This window comes from Buteo buteo, chromosome 7 (genome assembly GCF_964188355.1).
Source record: "Buteo buteo chromosome 7, bButBut1.hap1.1, whole genome shotgun sequence".
In the NCBI taxonomy this organism is placed as follows: Eukaryota; Metazoa; Chordata; class Aves; order Accipitriformes; family Accipitridae; genus Buteo; species Buteo buteo.
In genome coordinates, this window is record NC_134177.1 from 41064702 (window position 1) to 41085093 (window position 20392).

Here is a 20392-nt window from a genome sequence, read left to right on the forward strand (position 1 = left end):
TTAGGGAGGTCAACATCAACTCCCACCTCTGCAACCAGGTTGTAATGGCAAGATGTGGAGATCTCATGCCTTTGTGGTTTGGGTCACGATGGGGAAAGGGTTTGCACCATTGATAGATCTGCCTGGAAGCAGAGGATTTGGGGTTTTTGAACCATGAAGTTAATGTATGCGCCACGCTCGACGACCGAGTATTTGGTTAATTTGATCAAAGCCAGTTGCTCCTTTCAGACCAAGGAGTTAATGGGACCTTCTGGAGACCGCCTGCAATCAGCATGGCGAGGAGCAATGGGTCAGGCGGTTACCCTCAGCTTGAGAGCCTGGTTATCCCTGCGGGCACCTCCTGCCCAGAAGCCCCCAGGTGGAGGCCACTTACGGTTTGCACCAGTTGCCGACTTTCTCCCTCATTGAGTTTTATGCTGCTGTCAACCAGGACTCCACAAAATGTTAATTTTGCCGTGCTTGCTGCCAGAGCTGATGCTGTCTGCCCTGGCATGGTGTACGTGCCATCTGCTAAGGGACACCTTCAGCTGCTGCTCCTGCCAGTGTGTCAGGCTTCTCCAATAACGTGGTGAAGACCAGGAGCACTGCTTAGGCTACACGCTCTCAGCCTGGAGCTTGCAGCTAATCGTGGCCACAACCTTCAATTAGTCTTACGCAAAAGTATTTTCAGTTTGGGGGCATGTTGTGCAGTAGCTGGCGCTGTCATTCCTGTTTCTCCATACCTGGCCAGATTGCTGCAGGCTTGGGCATGGGGTTTGAAATTGTACTGGACGGTTTGGTTGCTGGGTTTGGGTTTTGCCAGGTAACGGGATGAGTTTTCTGACCAGGAACGCTGATGAGAAGTGGTTCTTCTTCTCAGTTCTTGCTAGATCTCAAAAATGTTCCTTCCTTTACAAAAGGGTTGCTGCTGGATGAGAAGTTTTACTTTCTGATAAGCTTTTATCGAAGTATAGTTTATTGCTTGATACAAGACTGGTCCTTCTCCTCAAAAAAAAAAAAAGCCATCTTTGCATATTATTTATGCTTTTACCTCTGCCTGTCTTTAAGAGGGAATTTTTGATGGTAAAGCCTATCTCCTAGCAAACCAGAAGGAAGGGAGTAAGGTTTCCAGTATGAACAACATTCCTTATCCAAACAGCATCTGGAGCTGTTTGGTTGGTTTGCATTGTTTCTGTGCAACTTGTATGTCTATGCATTTCTATTTCTGTGTATCTTTTAACATACTCTCAGTAGAATTTCCCACAAACCACTTCCTAATATTTGAGATAGTTTTATACAAAAATACCCCTACATTAGGTGATTTGAAATAAGATATAGTACCTTATTTGATGCTAGGCTTTGACCATGTGTAAGCCATGTTGAGTTCCCATGGACCCACAGCAGTCATTGTAAAATGCGACATTGCAGAACAGAAATGAGAGATTCATCCAAGGTGGAGATGCTCCTCTCCTGGCAGAGAGCCTCCAAGAAAGGGAACTGGCTGTACATGGTAATTTGACAGCTCTGCAAGGGCCTCGCTGGCTGTTCCCAGGTCCGTGACCCGAATCCTGCACCCTACGGACCCAGCTCCACCACCAAGTGCCCTTCTGCAGTGGGAGATCAGGAGCTGGTTTGGTTTTGCTGTCTTTTCAAACCTCCTGCTGCTATGCGGATGGCTGGAGAGGGGACATAAGCAGAGCTTGGGAAGGACTCTGCAGTCAGCTCGCTGCTGGAGCCGTGCTGAGAGAGGGATCACCAAGCCCAAATCTGAATTTTCCATGCCAAAAAAAACGCATTTTTCCTGTAAGAAGCCAAATGCCTCTTCTCATACATGAGACCTTCATTCTCTTCCAGGACCAGCTGGTCTTTTCTTGGCCATTTCATAACGCAAATTAATTCTGGGGCACATCCTTCCCTTACAAAAGCCATCGGAGTGTCTCTGCTGCCAGTGAGTGCCCTAACCTTGAGCAGGGGAAGCACGGGCGATGTTTGGCCCCATGGTTGCGTACCTGGGGAAACTCAGGAAAGATCAAGTGGATTAGCTCAGTTGCAGTGAACCCAGCTGGGAACAACCTCATTCTTATTAAAATGGCCTTTATTAAATTTGTTCTGTTTCTCCTCTAACTTGAATTAAAATGGCCTTGATTTATTTTCAAAAGAATTTCGGCATGGGGATATTGGGTGGTCAAATGGACCCATTTAAACCCCTATTGTCACTTTATTTGGATTTTGTTTTCCTCTGTTTGGACAAGATGTATCACTTAGATCCACCATGCCCATAACTGCTTGCCTGGGCATCATCCACCTCATCAACCATTCCCCACACGCAGGGGTCTCTTCCCAGAGGAGCCTGAAACGATGGAGAGGGAATTGCAACATCCTTACGGTGATATTTTAAGGACACCTTCCTGGAGAGCTCTTCCCTACAGCACAACGGGGATATTTTTCCACATGCATTTTCATGCCTTGCCCAAGGAACTCAACGACCGGCCAGCCATGCAGCAAGAGGAGTTTGTTGCTGGCGTGGATTCTCCCTTGTCCACCTGGGTGGTGTTGTAGGTAGGAGCAACCACCGCGTCTCCTGCGGTGGGACGATCACACACTAACCTGAGCGCTCGCTGCCGGCTGGGTGTTGGCATGTTTTGACCTTCGGTGAGAGGGGAATGGGGGAGTTAAAGCCTTTCCTAATTCCTCGGCTCCTGGTCTTGCAGGAGGAGGACGGTTTGCTGGAGAAAACTCCATAAGGGCTTCAAAAGGAAAGTCTGGCAATGGCTTGCTGGGGCTGGCTGCAGCGCAGATGTCTGCATGCAACAATAGGCTGCAATTTAGCCCCATGCTTTGAAAGCAAGGAGGGGAGGGGAAAAAAAAAGAAGAAAGGAAAGAAAAAAAGGAAAACCAGAAAGCCATTAGATGACTTCAGCTCTGCGTGACTACATCAAAAGGGAAGGCGTCGTAAATTCGGTTTCTATTAAACCCCGGGGCCCCGGCACCGGGGAGCAGGATGCCGTTCTGGTGCCAGAGGTTGGGGAAAGCCATTTCGGGGCTGCAGGAGCAGCTGCAGGTTTTGGGTGGGCAGAGCTTTTTCCCAGCTGCTGCGTTGACCTGGGTTGTGAGGGAGGTTCTGCTGCTCTGCACTGGTGGATGGCGGACATGGCTTTCGCTTACTAATTGCTTAAGACGTGTCCTTGTGCCTTCTCTTGCCACCTTCCTAGCAGGTATTTGGAGGTCCCTGTGGCCCATCGGCTTTGGCACATGTTAGGGATCTCCGGGCATGTGAAAGTTTTGTACATGGGGCCATTTCACAGTGCTGAGATAGCGTTTCTTCTTCATTTTGTTGTCATCTTTTCCAAACCCCAAAGTCTCTCCCTGCATCAGTGTGGCTTAGTGGGGCTTTGCTCTCCTGGGCGTCTTGCTAATTTGTAATAACTGAGGTCAAAGCCATTGAAGATGATCTGTGCTAGGGCTTCCTAGAGCATCTCTCACTATTTTATGTCTTTAACTGTGTAATAAGTCTGTTTACCATTGTGAACATAGGGGTTTTTTCCTCACAAGTGGTTGGTTTTGCTTGATGGTCCAAACTATTATCCTATTGTGCTAGTGGATCACTCAAGACAAATAAAACAAGGAGGAGGATTTGGAAGGAAATCTATCATTCTCTGTATTTTCTGGGTATGAAATAGGTCATGTTTTAAGGTCACCATCCACTGAACTGTATGGAAAGCAAACGTCTTGGCTGAGGGGTCTCCACACCAAATATTTCATATGCTGGGGAATGGTGCTCGCAGGCTGAGTGGAGTTTCTCTGGTCTGTGGCTGCAATGGTTCGTGCATGGACAGAGCTTTTTATGCATCAGAGTGGCAACTGCAAATCCTGCAGCATCTGGAGAGATGTTGCAAGTTTGAAAAGTTTTTTAGAAGAAACAGAAAAGGGAAAAAAAAAATTAATTTTTAATTAAGTCAAAATCATGATGTGGGAGGGCCAATATGGGACTTCTTGCGTGTTAAGATTTGCAGGACAGCACCTTTTTTTTTGCCCAGAGATTGATTGCGAGTGACAGAAATGAGGGACTGTGTAATAACACGAGAAAAAACCTGTCGCTTCCTCCGACATGAGACAATGGCTAATTGTTCTAATTTGGGTCAATCCCCTGCTGTGCTGCAGCAGGAATTCTTTACCAGGGCTCTTTAATCATTAACGTTGGCCTATTTTACACGATGTTTGGCCCTGGTGCAACCCCCCCAGGGCTCTGCACACCACCAGGGATTCTGCTGCTGGAGGAGGAGCGGGTGATTCATTTCTTAATGAAAACAAATTAATTTGCAATAACATCTTTATCACAAGGCTTTCATATGCTCTGTGTCCTCCTCCGAGCTCTCTGGCTGCTTCTTTCGGAGCAGCCCTGAAATTTGGTTTGTGAATACAAATCTTACCTCCTTGCATCGCCCAGGAGTCGTTGCCGTGCGGTGATGCAAGGAGGGCAGGCAGCGACACCGTGGTTATTTATCCCCAGTGAAAACACGGTCCCGTTCGTCCCGTGTTTGCTTTCCCATGGTGTCATCCCTCTGCTTCCAATCACCCCCCCTCCCTCCGCCGGCGGAGCGGCGAGGAGCGCGTCCAAGGATCGCTCGTTTGTGGTTAAAGGTGGTGCACAGATGCTGGGCGATACCTCACGGGCAGGATCTGCCGTGGGGTGCTGAGAGAGGCCGAACGGTTTCTCTCCTGCGCCGCAGGTTGAGACCATCAGCGAGAATAAAACAGGTCCCCCTGCAGAAACCAGGGCAGGTTCAGCAGGACACAGCGGCGGTGAGCCTGGCTCCCAGCCTTTACCTGCTCTCATTTATCCCTGGGGTTTAACTGATCCCCGTTTCAAGCGCTGTTGCTCCATCCCCTTCATCCAGAGCTCTCCTTTCGGGGCTGGAGCCAAGGTCAGGAGCCTGGTGGTCTCCAGCGTGTGCCTGGGGCACCCCCTGCACCGTGGGGACAACCAGGGCTCGGCTTGTGCCGCTCCCCCTCGTTTTCCAGTTGAACGAGATCCCCTTGGCACGGGGCTGGTTGCGGCTCGCAGATGGGGCATGTGCCGTGAATCCCTCTCCCAGCTGAAATCTGTTAAGGGATTAATATCTCATGAATCTCTGGGCTCCTGCCGGCAGCGAGCAGCCCGCTCCTTCTCCAGAGGGCCGGGGGCAGGCGAAGACGGAGGAGGAACGACGGGGAAAGGGGCCCTTTGCAGGGAAGAGCCTCTCCTCTCAGCTTTCCTCCTCATCCCTCCTCCGTCCCGTGCTCAGCGTCGTGTCTGACGGCCGGGAAGCGCGCTGGGTCTCTGCCAGCTTGGAGAGGACGCGGCGGAGTAAGAAGCCGAGAGGTTGCCCAAAAACTGCTTCGCTGAGCTGATGCTTGCCCCACCTGGGCTTGCTCTTTGTGGGCTCCGTGAGTCTTGCTGAGAGCCAGGGTGCTGCATAAATGCGCTCTGTCAGGCACATCTTCTCCTCAAAGCTTTCCAGCTGAGCAGCCAAGACGAGTGAAAAGGAAAGAGGGTGCTGTACAGCTTTCTTGCTGCTTGCAGAGAGGCTTTGCCCCCCATTTGGGTGCTCCTCAAAGCAGTTTTGCTGCGTGCGTGGCACAGGTTTCTCTCCCTGTTGGTGTAGGAGGTGTACAGGCGTGCACAAGACCACAGCATGGAGAGCTTTTGCAAACTTGCAGATGTTTCCAGCTGTGTAGCTGATGGATCTGTAGGGAGCTCAGGTGAGGGCTCGTCACCGGCATCTTACCAGCATTTGTCAGCTGGCCTGTGAGTGTAGGGCTAAGAGAAAGGGCATATATGCCAGCTCTGTGAAATGCACTTTTCCCTGACAGCATCGTCAGCTGGGAAAGCTGAACTCTCTGTGGTCTGCCCCATCTCCCCAACCCTGAGATGCTTTGCAGTTTTCCTCCCAGAGCTTGGAAACCAGAATAACAAATGCACGTTCCCACGCACGTGCACTGTGAACGCCTGATGCTAGAAGGGGCCAGGTCTTCCATGGTATCGCCGGTGATGCTTTTGCTAGAGATTCATCCCTGTGTGGTTTTTCAGGAATGATTATTGCTGCAGTTTTGTTCTGGTGGTGAGACAATATGCTTCGTGAAAATGGCAGCTCTCGTTGTATATGTCTTGTGCTTGATTACTGTCCTTTCTACGGAAAGGGCACAATAGTGTTTGCCAAAACCCAGTGCTGTGGGTTTCAGTTTCTGCAGGTTGAGGTAAGTCTGCCTTGCCACTCATGCACCCTCTGTCCGCAAAAAAACCCCAGCCTTATATTGACCTTACATAAGTGATGTGATATAGACTGATGTAGGTGGGGCAGGAAGACCTTTTGGCCATTGCTTTTGGTTTTGCGGGAAGTGATTAATCGCTGGAAGCAGCAAGGGAGGACGGCGGCAGCACCTGCCTGCCCGATGGAGTTTGTGTCTTCTCTTGCATCGTGCCCGAGGATGCTGACGGTACAGAGCAGAGAGGAGTGTGCTGGATGGAGAGCAGGCACGTTATCCTGCATCCGAGTCGGCGTCATGGTGTCATGCTGGCACGGCATCAGGAAGCCTACGGCTGCCGACGGGGATAGTGCTCGGCATCATTGCTCCTGCCAGTGTAATACACTATCCCGCGGCTCTCCTGGCAGCCCCGCACGCAGTGCTCTCCCTGTTTGCTGGGCAGCAAGGTTAAAACTTTGTCAACTTGAGCAAGCTGGGCTGATTTTTTAAGCTGACTCAGTTTTCTAATAAGCTCTTGGGTTCAGTCCCACCAGGGTGTGCGTCACTTTCAATTATTTCCTGATAGACTTGGATCATAAACAGCAAAAAAGCCTTTGTTCAGACCGTAAGACGAGCGTCCAGCTCTGCCTTTGGCACCGCATCGGCTAAATCCCTTCTTCTGCGCGCGTGTTTTGCGCGACCCGGGACGGCTCTTGTATGCTGGGGCTCAGGCCTGGGGCTGCTCTGGAGCCTCCCCCAAAGCTCTCCAGAGGAATTGCAGAGGTTTTAGGATGGTACCTAAAAGACATGGGTTCCTGAAGCAGAGAGGTTTGCGTCTCACCTATGGGCAGATGGGAATGAGATGTGCAGAAGCAAGGATCCTGACCCCAAAATAGCATGTCTTATGAAGGCTCTGAAATGGGTTGTTTGTTTATCCCAGTGCTAAACTGGGGTATTTATCTACAGACCACTACAGACCAGTGTGGAAAAGACCATAGTTTTGTGGCTGGCTTATACCCTCGCACGGTACCCAGACCAGAAGGAGATGCATGAGATGTTGCGTGCAGAAGTCATGTTCTCTAAATCACGTTTTAAAACCCCAAAATAGAAGTAGCCCAGTACCGACAGGGCTTCTGAGTAGAGCTTGCTTGCGAAGAAGAAAGGGCTGAAGGAGTGGCCTGGTGGGATGACCATGTGAAGGATGAGCTGGCTGTGGCCACCGACGTAGAGAGATAAGGATTAAAATACGCTTTGCCCTGTTCTGGCATCTTTCCTTGGAGCCCTCGATGTGCTCTATCGGTGTTGATGGACGAATTGCTGGGTTGTGTTGAGGACGTTTCTTTGGGCTGAATTTCTCCAAAAGTGGCTTGATGTGAAGTTCAGGTCTGAGCTTCCACCAACCATCAGGACACACCGCTCAGGAGGTCTGGCACCCGCGCACCAAGGGCCGGCGGGAGCACGCTGCTTGGGGAAAAAATCTCTTACTGGAGAGAGAAGGTGGTCGTGCCACATTTGTACCAGCAAAAACTTGTTTCCTTTACTTTCTCAGCTTTTTTGCCACATGCCTCTTGTGAATCGTTTCACTTCCCTGGCAGTTTAGTTGTTAGGATAATACTGGAGACAATTTCAGTTGTCTCTTTCAGGATTATATTGGAGGCAATTTGCAGCGCTGAATTGCAACACGGTGGCTGCTTACTCCACAGCATTTTAGCACGTTGTTTACTTTTTAACAAGAGTTTTTCCACATGATGCATTGAGGGCTCAGAGATGAAAACCCCCGCACAGTGCTGAGGGTGGGCGCTTATTTCAGGGGCTGTTGCAATGCTTTGCAAGGGTAACAGCTGAAAAAAATAGAGTTAATGAAAGCTGATAGCACCAGGCAGCTTGCTGTGGATGTTACACAAAGGTAAAAAAAATACGATAGGTGTCAAAATTCATGGTGTTTTCTTCTCGCATTAGGGATGCCGGTTACACAGCGAGGAAGGTGTTGCTGGCAGAGAGCAAATGGAGAGCAGTTAGAGGAAGCAGTGTATGCTGTTGCCTTCCCAAAATGTTTTGAGGCTTTGATTAAAGAATTGCTGCAATGTGTTTCCAGAGCTTCCAGTGGAAAACATGAAATAAAACCTTCTCTTTTATTATTTTTTCTGTGCTAATTTGACAGGCTGAGCTTCCTAGGGTTCATCCATCCTCAAACCTAGAGCAGTAGATATTTCTTGCCGCAGGGTCACCAGCGGGAGGGGAGATTTTGGCATGCCTGAGGTTTAGCATAGACTGACATCCCATTGAAATTTGTGGGATTAAAACCCTTCTTTCAAGTCAAGCGTGGTGATAAATGAGGTGTTGAAAAGTATGGGTTTAAATATGCTGTTAAACCCATATTTCCTTCTCCGCAAACTGGGAAACAGGAGGTACGGCCGTCAAACGCTTGCGGCGCTCAGATGTGAAACGGCTCTTGACTTGCGCCGTTTCCAGCTTGTGCTGACATGGTGTTCTCCATACACCGTGCCCTGCCGCTACCTGTGGATCTCGAGTTTTTCTACCTGAGCTGCCAAAATCACCTGTCACTGCGTGCCCGATGGAGGGGGCGAGTGCTGGTGCCGTCGCTTTGCTGCCAGTTAGCACAGCTGGAGCTGGGCGAGCATCGCTCCTGAATTGAATCAGCTTTTGATTAATGGTAGTCACCGCATAGGCACCTTGATATGTCTGGGAATAAACTACCCCAATTTCTGTCAAGGCTTTGTGTCTTGCAGACTGGATTGAACAGAGAAGCTAAAGACCCACAAGTCCTACCCTGCTATTTCTGCTCCAGCAATCTGCAGATATGCCCTTTCTGTCCTGGTTTTGTGGTGGTTTTTTTTTTACCCTGCCAAAATCTGCTGTAATTGTTTCCCTGCACACCCAGAGGTGATTTGTCAAAATCTCTATTGCTCCTTAGTTGATTCAATATTTATAATGTCTTTATAAGGCAGGTCCCGCTCTGCTGACTTGGAGGTGAGGTGGGAGAATACATTGCATAAATTAGGCTGCACAAAACGTGCGGCTCGCAGCTTCGTCAGGGCACTCGGGCTCAAAGGGAGGACGTGAAGGCAGCAGTAATTGGGTGTCCAGGCAGAGGAGATGCAGCATCTTCCTCAGCATCCCTTCCCAGCTCATCCCTGCACACAGCAAAATCCTGAGCAATCAGTGTGAATGAAGAGCGGTGGTGAGCTGAGCCCAGGCTGATTGCTTATTTTAGGGCTTCCTATTCGGTTTCTGTGTCTTCTCTAAGATGCTTCATGATGCAGCAATTTCATAAAACCAGGCAGATGCCACAAATTGTCACATCTTGATTTTTTTTTTAATCATTATTATTCTTTAGGTCAGGTTAATCTCTGCTTGTGACCTATCAGAGAGCAAGCCAGGCAGGGCAAGACGGGTGGTTTACATTATTGGGTGTCATATCATGCCTTTAGTATATAAAGATCTTGAAATGAAACATGACTGAACAGTCCAGATAACTGGTATTCGTGTTTTATTTTAGGAACCAACATTTCTAGAACAAATTCTTAGAAACTTTCAGAGTTAAAAGTTGTCCAAGCCACTATCCTTTTGGGTGGGAATTTTCATCAGAATTGGGAAGTCTGCCAAAATCCCCGTTTTCCTCAAAGCTGCTTTTTTTCCTAATAAATAGATGTTTTGAGAGTTTCTGATGAGCACTGTTCCCAAGATCTCCATCAGCTCACAAAGCCTCTTAGTGTTTGCTCTTCTGTAAAGCAGTTTTGACGGTAATGGATGGGTTGTTTGGTTTCTTTAATCAATCTCTGTAAAACTTTAGTGCTGAAAGCTATTATGTAGCGTCAAATGGTAACGGTGCTGCTGCTGCACAAATTGCGAAGAGACGACCCTGCCACGTGGATCCCCTGAACCCCAGCACAGCACCCAAGAAGGGACCTCGTCATCCTTAACCAGGCAGGACTTGTGCACCCCTGCGTTCGTTCTCCAGCAGCAATTTCCACGGGTGTGCAAGACGGGGTTGGCCTTTGGTGAAATGCCCCGGCCTTGCAGCACCTTAGCGATCGGTGGGGTTTCTTTTTCCCCCTTCCTACACAACTTTTAGCATAATCCCTTACGGCTTGCCGGCACCTAGCAGGGAGCCACTCTGGGGTCGGAGCATCCTGTGGGTGTGATGGCAACGCTGCAGACGCCTGACCTGGCATCCCTCCCTTGTCTTTGCAGGAGGGGGACTCCCTCGGGGCCATGGAGAAGCTTTGCCGGCAGCTCACCTACCACCTCAGCCCCCATTCGCAGTGGAGACGCCAGGGCATCATGAAGAGGAAGCCGCAGTCCTGGTGAGTCGGCTTTTGAAAGCCCCCGTCACGCCGGTGGGTCACTGTTCCCTCCTTGGTTCTTGCACCCTCGGGGCCACCCGCAGGCTCAGGAGAGCGGGGAGGGGGTTGTTCCACAATGCTTTTGGCCGTGGTGTGCAAACGTGGGTGCCGGTGGGAGCTGCCTGTTGCACGCGTGCAGCAACAGGAGGAACAAATCCACCGCGATGAAGGAAAGTGCTTAAAACCATTAGTCAGGGCTGCGAGGGAACCGAGAGGTCAAAACCTTCTTAGCTTGCCACAAGCTCCAAAATCTTCAGTTGTCTCCAATCTCACCAGCATTTCCCCCATACATAGTTTGTGTTATCAGGTTGCTTCATGCTCACCCAGAGGTGTTTCCCTCCTTTTCCATTTTCCTTTCCCCATTGCATCCCGGTTGCAGAGGAGAGCAGCGCGGTAGTGCCCGGGGAGGGGGAACAGGCTGAAAAACCTGAACCGTCCATCCTCCAAACATCCCCATGCTGGGCATTGGAGAGCAGGAGACAAACTGCTCCAAGACATCCTAATTAGCTGGTAATTAATGTACAGGCTTGTGTCACCATGCACACCGTGGCTTGCAGCGTGTTTGCATGAAGGGAACTGTTGGATTAAAAATAGGGAGTGAATGGTCCCGGTCCTCTCCTTGCCTGGGTCCTCAGCAAAGCATCCCGGCTGCCGACATCCTGGATCCATGGAGCTGAAAACCCTGTGGATGAGGCTGATGGGAACGGAAAGGGCTCCTTGTTTTCTATGATGTTATGCATTATATATTTATTATTTTTGTTTAAGGAAATGAGAAGTACAAAAGAAGCCGCAATCTGGCAGAGTCAGGATTTGTATCCAGGTGCTGGCTCATGGCCCCAAGAGAGTTTTGGTTCCTGTCGTAGTAGATGCTATTTGTAGCCATTTGTAGCCATAGTGGAGACTAATCCAGTGAAAAAACTTAGTCTAAAAAGAGAAGAAGAGAGAAGGAAAACAGACCCAGGAGGAAAACAGACATAAGGGAATAAAGAAATGCACGGCCAAACAGGATTAGGACTATGTCTCCCGGAGATCTGTCTCAGTATCCTTGCACCCTGTTGTCAAATATGGAGAAACGCCTCCATTTCATTAGCAGCGGTAACCGTACTTCTGTGTGTTGAGCGTTTTTAAGGTTGTATTGATGACTATAATTTGCTCTTTTCTGTAAAGCGGCAGAAATAGAGGGAGCGCGTTGGGTCTGCTTCTGCAAAGCTGTACTCCGCGGGCTGGGCTCAGCACACAGGGCCGGGTAATGACCTGGGAGCTCAGTTACCCTCGTGGTTTTTTTTCTTAATTAGAATAGGAAATGCACACCCCTTGTCATCCCATCAGGGCATTATTAAAGTTACGCTGATGTGGCAGCAAGGAGCTCTTTACAGCCCAAAAGACAAGAAATTCTGGAAAATGAAAAAATTTAAAGCAGTGCTTTGTGCCACTCTGTCTTTAATTACCAATCCCTGTCCTTAATTATCAGCTTGGAGCAGTTGTGTGAGTGCGTCCGCATGCCAGAGATTTGCGAGGCTTTATCTTACAAGCCTGCTGTAACGCTTGCCTTTCCTTGGAAGAGCCGGGAAATAGCTGAGGTTTTTCATGGTTTTAATAGCAAGGGTGAGGTTTCGGCCGTAAACGAGCCCTGACCGCACAGCAACGACCCTGGGGCTGCGAACACATGGTGCTGGCTGCTGGCTCTGCCCCGGTGAGGGTTTGTAGGATGGGATTTGCCTGGGTTTCTGGTTTAGATGTTCATTTAGGAGGCGGCTGTGAGTTGAAGCCAGCCCTTTGCTAGAAGTTAAAGTCAACCCTTTGCTAAGGTCTAAATGCCATAATATAGAGAACATGTGGAGAATAGAGAGAACATCTGTCTTGTCTTCCCTGTGCTTGAACACCCACTGCTTTATTTATGCGTCAGCAATTACCCTGTTAGGGATGCTTCTGATTTCGCCTGCCTGTTAGTTGATTGGGAATTCCTTCCACAACCAACAACCAGCGGGTGTTTCCCCAGAGCCCCTTGCTCTGGGTTGGGGTTTGCAAGTGCCCTCCGATGCCTCCAAGGGAGTAATGGGGTCTTGTTCCCAGGTGTTGGCGATGGCTCGACCCAGCCCTGCTGTCAGATGTTGCAGGAACTTTCAAATATTACGTTTCCACCCTTTTTTGTGTGTCTGTTGGCCATCCGCAACCCATCAGTGCTCTGGCTCTAATGACCAGGGAGCTACGGAGCGCCTCTTTGCATCGGTCTCTTCGCAAGGAAAAGAGCTTCAGCTTGGTGTGGTGATAGAAGAGGGACTTTGGTTGGTGGAGTAGGAGAGAACAGGCCCATTTTATCAGAAATAAAAATGAAGCCTGTGGGAATACTTTCCCAGCTCTTTCTGTAGCTGGTTTTATCGTGCTGCATCTTGTCCCGTTCCTTTGCTTGGCTGGTTGCTATTCGTTTAGAAACTAAACAGAGCCGATAAATCAAGCAATTCCTGAGTTTTCTTCAAAGTTCCCATTCCTCCCGTTCCTCTCCCTCCTTGTGTGCCGGTTTTGGGGGAGGCTGACTGTGCCCCCATGGAGAAGGTGTTTGGTAAGTAGCTATGGACAATCCTTGTAATTGGGATATGGTTTATTTTGATTTATTGGAGGCTACCCTTGTAAAATCCCTGTTTGCGCAGACACAGAAGTGCAACCCAGCGCCTGGGAAGTGTGGGACTTGTGGTGTGGGATCCCACCAGTCTGTGGATTAACTGCTCCTGTTAGAGCCCAGGGCTCACTTGATAACTCTCCTGGATGTTCAGAGATAACTCCTTGGTGGCCCCCTGCACCACGCAGCCAGCGGCTGGTCTGGGGCAGAGCTGTCTTTCTAAAAGGAAAGGCTCTGTCCTTGTTTTTGGGTTAAATTCATAACTGTGACAACAAGCCTTTGGTTATAGCATGGACAAAGCACAGGGGGCTCTGGCAATATTTTCAGTCATGGGTTATTAAGGGAAAAGCATTGGAAAACGCACTGTGATGCGCATGCTGTCGTGTTGCAATAGTGATTTAAGAGAGTATGAATTATTCACAAAAAGTGCAGCGATCAGCCCACGGGCATGCCTGCATTGCGGGTGGCTCTGAAAGCAGGTTCACAGGTGCCTTGCAAGCCTTTGCCCCCTCTGCCAAGGCTCTTCCTTGGGGCGGGGAATAAAAATTAAAGCCAAAAGCTTGGGCAGCACAGATGAAGCCTTGCTCACAGCAGGGGGGTTGATTGTTCAAAGCCTGTTTTATCCTGCCTGTCGTGGTGATATCAGTCATGTATGGGGCTCAAGTCTCCTCTTATCACCTTTTTATCCCTCCAAAATCCCTCAAGCTTCCCTGGAATTACTCGTGATTTGCAACGAGGTCGGTAAAGTCCGAGGAAAGCCCACGGCGGTGCCCACAGCATGGCATACGATGGCTCCTCTCGACGGGAGGTTATAGGCAGAAAGAGGTGCCTGCTCTGGGGCTTCGGGGCCCTAAAACTGGGGTGTCCTTCTGAGAGCTATACGTGAGTCCGGCCACCTCGAGGAAATAACGAGGTGTGAGAAATTGCCTTCCTTAGAGGTCTGCAGAGGAAAACGTGTCTCCTGCTGGGACGAGATGCACGCGTGAACCCTGCTCGCCAGGATGAGCCCCGAGGCTGCTCTTCCTGCCGCTCCTGGCCCCGACTTGGGAAAACAAGACAGGGGCTGCTGCAGAGGAGATGATGGTTTTTCCTTTCCTTCCTCTCCTTCTTCCCTGCAATACCGACCTTGTAACGTCCGCAGGCTGCACCATGCGAACAACGCTTTCTTAAGCCATTTCTTCTTTTTCTTTGCTCTTTCTTTTCATTTTCTTTCTTTCTTGTTGGAGAGGAAGTCTTCTGACTCTCCTGCAAGACAACTTTGGGGTCAGAAAGGGACAATTTGGAGCTATCCCCTGTCCTGTGTTGCAACCTGCCTGGAGGATCCATCCGCAGGAAGCGTGTAACCTTTGGATGTGGAAATCTGGTCTTTTGTCTCCTGCACGGTGATTCTTGACCTTGTAATGAGTATTTTGGCTTTGTCCCTGGTTCCCTGCTGATAATTAGGGATTGCAGCACAACGGCAGGGGCGGTGGAACCTGTCATGGAGAACTCCCAGTCCAGAGCTGTGGAATTACTCGAAAATACTTTGTTAATTAGAAATCCGTATCTTTGGGATGCATTGTGCTCCTGGGTCCCATCTGCCAGAGACACGCTCGTTAGAGCACTGGCTCATAACAAGCAGAAACACACGCATCGTAATCTGTGCCGTGGCTTCATTAAGAGGCATCGTTTCTCCAGGCTCACAGCTGCGCCCGTCTCCCGATGCTCCGCAGTCCCCTGTGCCCTGCAGCTGGCTTAGACATGTCGGAAGGGGTTGGGAAGGAATCAAAATTTAATTATCCTTACGATCGGGAGCGGTGGGGAGCGCACTTGTAGGAGATGGATGCATTAGTGCAACGTTGATGCCTCCCTTTGATTAAAAGGTTTCCCCAGTTGTGGGATCAAGGGGGTCTCGGACACTAGTGGGATGTTTCTCTCTTCTTGCTCAGGGCTAGTGAAGGGGTGGTGGCCTCTGCGTGTCACTGTGTTGCCACCTCCTCGGATGCCCACAGTCAAATTTTTAGTGGGATAGCATCCATTCTTCACTGTTGGCCTTTCCATTGGGTAGTGGGGGGATGTAGCCACAAAGAGTGGCGTGGATCAGTCCCTCCTGGACCAGCCCGTCCTAGGACCCCCCGGTGCCTCTGCCGAGGTCTCGCCGGCACGGTGAGCGAGACCCCCGCACGTGGGCGCAGCTCGACCGAGCCCTGAGCAAAGCCAAATAGCTGTAATTGGTCTCACCAGAAATGCGGCAAAATAATTACAAGGGAAAATTGCTTTTCTTTATTCCGCAACTGCTGTATTCGTTACAGGTGATAATGGGAAGCAGAACAGCCGGAGGAGGAGGATGGGGACAAATGATAGAGAGAACCGGAGCTGATTTTTTTGGTCGGTCATGCTACGGCCAGACAGCCTGCCGCGTAGGCAGAGGGGGAGGCTAGCGCTTTCCATTTCCATCTCACCCCAGGCATCACGTTCAGCCCGTGTGTGCGCAGAAAGAGCTAAATCGAGGGAGAAGCTCTCAGCATTGGCTGCCCCGTGCTGCCTGGCACCGGAACACCCAAACCTGTGCCAAATGACCTTATTTTTTTTGCATATTATAAATCTGTCTGTCTCTCACTTGCTGTCTCCCTCTCCGTGCCTCCCTCTGAATTGCATATATTTATATTAAACATCCAGGATGAAAATCAGCATTTTGCCTGATAGGGTAGCCAATAGCAGGAGGATGAAACCAGCCTGCTAAAGTAATTTGTACATCTCTGGCTTTGCCTAGGGACACGATTACAGTCCAGCATTTAACTAGCAAGTGTTGAATTAGATCCTGGAATCGCCCTGCTCCTCCTGCTGCCAAAGCGCTTGCCTTCAGCATCACAAAAGCAAAACTGGTAATCAAAGCTCCGCGCGCCCGTAATTGCTTTGGAGCACGGGCTTGTGTGCTTCGTGGGGAGGGAGGAGGTGTTTCCCAAGGGAAACGGCCTCCGAGGCTTTGCTGTGTCTTCCCCATCCCCGGCGAGTCGTGGCCGGTGCGTTCTCTTTGGTTGCTGCCCGTGTTGCTGCTGTGCACAGGAGCGATAGCGATGAGCCAGGGATGCACCAGGGAGGGGATGTGGGCAGCATGTGAAGCAATATCGATTATTCATATCGTAACTCCAAATCTAGCCCTGGTTTACATCAGGTAAAACCCTTTTTCACACACAGTTCCTGTTGATGCCACTGGAGTGCGAGGCATGGAAGAATTTAGGGTGAAGCAGCTCAGTTTGAGAGCACTGGAATTAAATGGAGTCAGTCTGGACCTAAATTCGTGGATTTTTTTAACTCTGTTGTTGCTCTGCGATAAGCAGAGAAACCCCCCAAAAGAAGCCTGTGCCTGCCTTGAGTCTGGTACAGAGTTTACGGGGGGGGGTCCACACCAGGGTGAGCCAACGTGGCACTTTCTTCACTTTCTAAACCCATTTGATGTCTCAGAGCTCCTGGTACTCGCTCATGCAAATCCTCCCTGCAGTGCTGCTACATGTGAAGAGCAAGGATCTGATTTTTCTTTTTTTTCTCAGTTCACATGGGTTTTTCAGGTGGTTTTGCTTAGCTCCAGCCAACTCTCTTTCCTTTGCCACTTGTCCTTTTTGCTGGTGGTGGGGCCAGCCTGGATGCCGGGTTCGGACACGATGCAGATGTGGGCAGCAGCTGGGAGCATTTAGCACAGCACAAGGGTGAGGGGAATGTCAGCCCTGGTATGAGATCTGCTCCACGGCCAAACGAGGAATGCGCCCAATGAGGATTCGCAGGAAAAGGGGCTGTTTGCTGTTTTTCTGTGCAGGGAGCGCTGCAGAGCGTCTGGCCGACTTTCCCACAGCTGTGCATGAGCAAATGCCGGCTCATTCCTATGGCTGATGGAGAATCTTAATTATTTCCCAAGTTTTTATGTACATAAAGGATGAATTGTGCCCATAGTTGGTCTAAACAAGGTCTTAAAAAAAGGACAACATTCTTTGCTGGCTCTGGTAACACCAGGAATATAATTTATCTGCATTTTTTTTTCTAAATCCAAGAGTTGCCCTTCTTTGAGATGTACATGCTGGTATGGAAACCAGCTCTGCCCGCACGTTGCCTGCTGCATGTGGGTACTGTGCATGCAGGGCATAGTTTCATAGGATTTTTCATATTTAGCTTGTCAACACAGATCACTTGAATCACAGATCACACTATGGGCCAAATTCTGTAGTGATAATGCAAACACAACTTCTGTAGGTACCCAGCTAGGGTAGGGAGTTTCGGTTATGGGCTGTGGAACAGATACATACCTTTATCCAGCTGAATTTCTTGGTGAAATGGAGATGTCATTACCTGCCTGTTAACACCATCCATCCTCCTGATAAAAGAAGTGGGCACGGTCGCTCTGCGCTGCCCGACCTGGGGCTCCAAAGCGGGTCGGGTCTAGACCTGTCGCTGCCTCGCTGCAATGGGATGTCACATCATTCAGTGGGATGTCACGTCGTTCAACGGGATGCTGCATTGTTCACTTTTCTTCTTGCAGTTTCTTGCATCTCTGCTGCTATGATTTTTCCCTACTGCATTTCCCCTGTCCCTTAGCAGCAGCCACCTCGTTTACAGGCTTTCTGAGCTGTCTCTCTCCTTCATTCCAGTCCAAAAGCCCCTTTATTGCTTCGTTGCACTAGATCTTGTTCAAGTAAATTCCAGTTTAAACAGAGTATTCTTTCATCTCTGCTCAACAAGCAGCGCTAGTCAGTGCTAAATCACATTCCTGCTTCGCTATGCATTATTCTAACATGGCAGTCTGCAGAACAATGACGTTGCTCCTAAGGCACTGGAGGAGCATTCTTGTTTGTATTAATTTATTGTGTTTTGCCACAATAGCCATTGGGTTCTTAAGATAACTGGTAGGAAGGGACAAGGTCAGTGAAGAGAAAGCAGAGCTGCAGTGTTTGAAGAAGGTGGCACGAGCGTGCTGGGAGCCACTGAGGTCTTTGCATTTGGAAAAGTCAGGTCTCTTCTCAGGAGCCTGCATATGGATTTAGGACCCGAATATTAGGTACTTATTTTCTTCATTCTCTTAAAGTCTAAGCCTAATTTTCTATTTGGTTGTTTTCTTAACACACCTAAGGGACTGAACCAAGCACCCATGGGGATGCCCCGCTCGTGCATAACCTCGATATGTCATTGCCAGTGTGAAGGGTGAGCCCCTGATTCCTCAGCAAAGGGGGTCTGGCAGCCTCACACGTTTTGGCTTGTGGCTCACCACTTGGGCAGTGTTGATTTTTCTCTGACTTGAACAGTTTTGCAACTCCAAAGCCATCATTTTTCTCTTGGGACAGGTTAGGAAAGTTGTCTCGAATGGGTTGTAATTCTCTGAGATGGGGATATATTTAATCATAAAAGCATCCGACAGGAGCTGTCATTTGCTGTCTCTCTGTGAGGTTTGGTATGAATAGGGTGAAAGCAGCAAACAGGTATTTTTTTTTCTCTGTTGCCATACGTTTCCGCAGCGAAATTACTGCCTGTGGCCCTGCCTCAATGGGAACCGCACTGAGGGTGTAAAAGCCCCTGCATAATAGGTACTCCTCCATGTAATATGTGCAAATTACAGGGCTATGCATGATAAAGTAAGACAGAATGTCACGTTTGTTTTCTTTGATTTTCCCAGCCTAAGCAGGGCTGAAAATGCAGCAACCCTTTCCTCTCGCTTTCTGCATCCCTCCGGCACCGGCAGTGCCTGGGTAGGAGCCGAGTGCGTGTTAGCCCTGTGAGACCTTGTTTTGCTGCTGCTGAAGCAACAAGTCAAAGAAGATATTTGGTAGCCCGAGGTGGAAGGTAAACCCTGTTTTAAAGGGCTGATATCTCCAGCCCCTGGTATCTGCAGGGTTTGACCCAGCGGCCACAGTGTGCCATATCCATCAGATGCCAGCTGCATCGGTGTGGCGTAAAATACTCCTACCGAGGGCAAAAATCCTGCTTGATTCATCCTCCTCCAGCTCCTGCCTTGTCCCCAGCACTCAGGCCCACGGTGCATTTGGGACTGGGGACATTTGGGGTTTAAGCTTGGGTTTGCGCATCCACAGGCTGGATCTGTTGGGCTGAGAAAATACACACTGCCAAAGCAGTCGTGCCAGAGAGGAGGATGGGGCCATGTCTGCTGCTTTATGGAGGTAAGAATCGGCTTCACAAGGGAAAATGCAGAGCATAGGTTTTCTCCCAATATGTCTTCCCCGCAGAAGGGCGCTGTGTGCCTGGGACGAGGCCACCTTGCTCCCTGTCCGCATGGAAAGCTAAACCCCCTTTTCTTCAGAGTGGAAGAGTGTGACAAGTTGCTTTTTGCTGAGCAAGACCCTGGTCAGTTATAAAAGCAACGCGTTGCTTTTTAACGCTGAAAGAGGAAGCACAAACGCCTCTCCTGGACCCCTCGTTCCTCACTTGGGAGCATCTCCCATTGCCTTTGCATCCTGCTGTGGTGGGATGCGGGAGTCCACCTCACCCGTGCCACCCTGGGCTTTTGCCCAGTGCTTTGCAAAAGGCATTACTGGAGCATCAAGCATGATGCTGTGGAAACCTGCTAAAATATTCAACAGGAGCAGGGATAAGGAAAGTTCGGCAGGCATGCCCAAGACAGCATGCTGATGGGGTTTGAGTGGAGCCCCACAAGGCTCTGGCATGGTCCCTTGCTCCTGGAGGCAGCTGAAAATGTGCTTTTCTCCTTTCTTTTCAGGATCAGCATAGCAATAATTTGGAGGTATTTCACCTCTGTGGGAGGCAGAGCTCCCAGTTCCCATTTGTAGAACCTGAACACCGAGGGCTGCCCATCCTGGCTCTTCCCAAACCTGTTTACCCCCTCCAACTGCAGCATCGCCGCTTGCTTGGTTTTCCATGGTATTAAAGGAGGTGTGGAAACACGCCAGTAAATTGCATTTCACCAAGGAAGAATGCTTTGGGGTCCTCCTTTACACCTGGGAGTCAGCCTGAACTCCACTGTGCTCTCTTAAGACCCTCTGATGTGAAAATGGTAGAAATCACCTTGAAAATACCCAGCTGGAAGTGCAAACAAATAGTTCGGGACAGCTTTTGGAAGTCAGGAGGCTCCATCAGGCTGCAGTAGTGTTTAACCGATGGCTACTTGTGGATTGGATGTTCTCCATTGCGCTAGGCAGCCAGGTACAGAGACCTGTTAAAACAGAAGAGAAGGGTGTTTTGATTTAGTGATGGACTGACGGAGGTT

The 20392-nt window shown here is 49.6% G+C and overlaps 1 protein-coding gene across 1 annotated transcript in view; it reads left to right on the forward strand.

Annotated features, from left to right (window-relative positions):
- Positions 1 to 20392, forward strand: part of LRRC75A (leucine rich repeat containing 75A) — a 96134-nt gene that overhangs the window by 48163 nt on the left and 27579 nt on the right. Inside the window, exon 3 of the mRNA XM_075032620.1 lies at positions 10420 to 10532. Coding sequence (XP_074888721.1) covers positions 10420 to 10532 — 113 coding nt within the window. The remainder of the gene's footprint in view (positions 1 to 10419; positions 10533 to 20392) is intronic.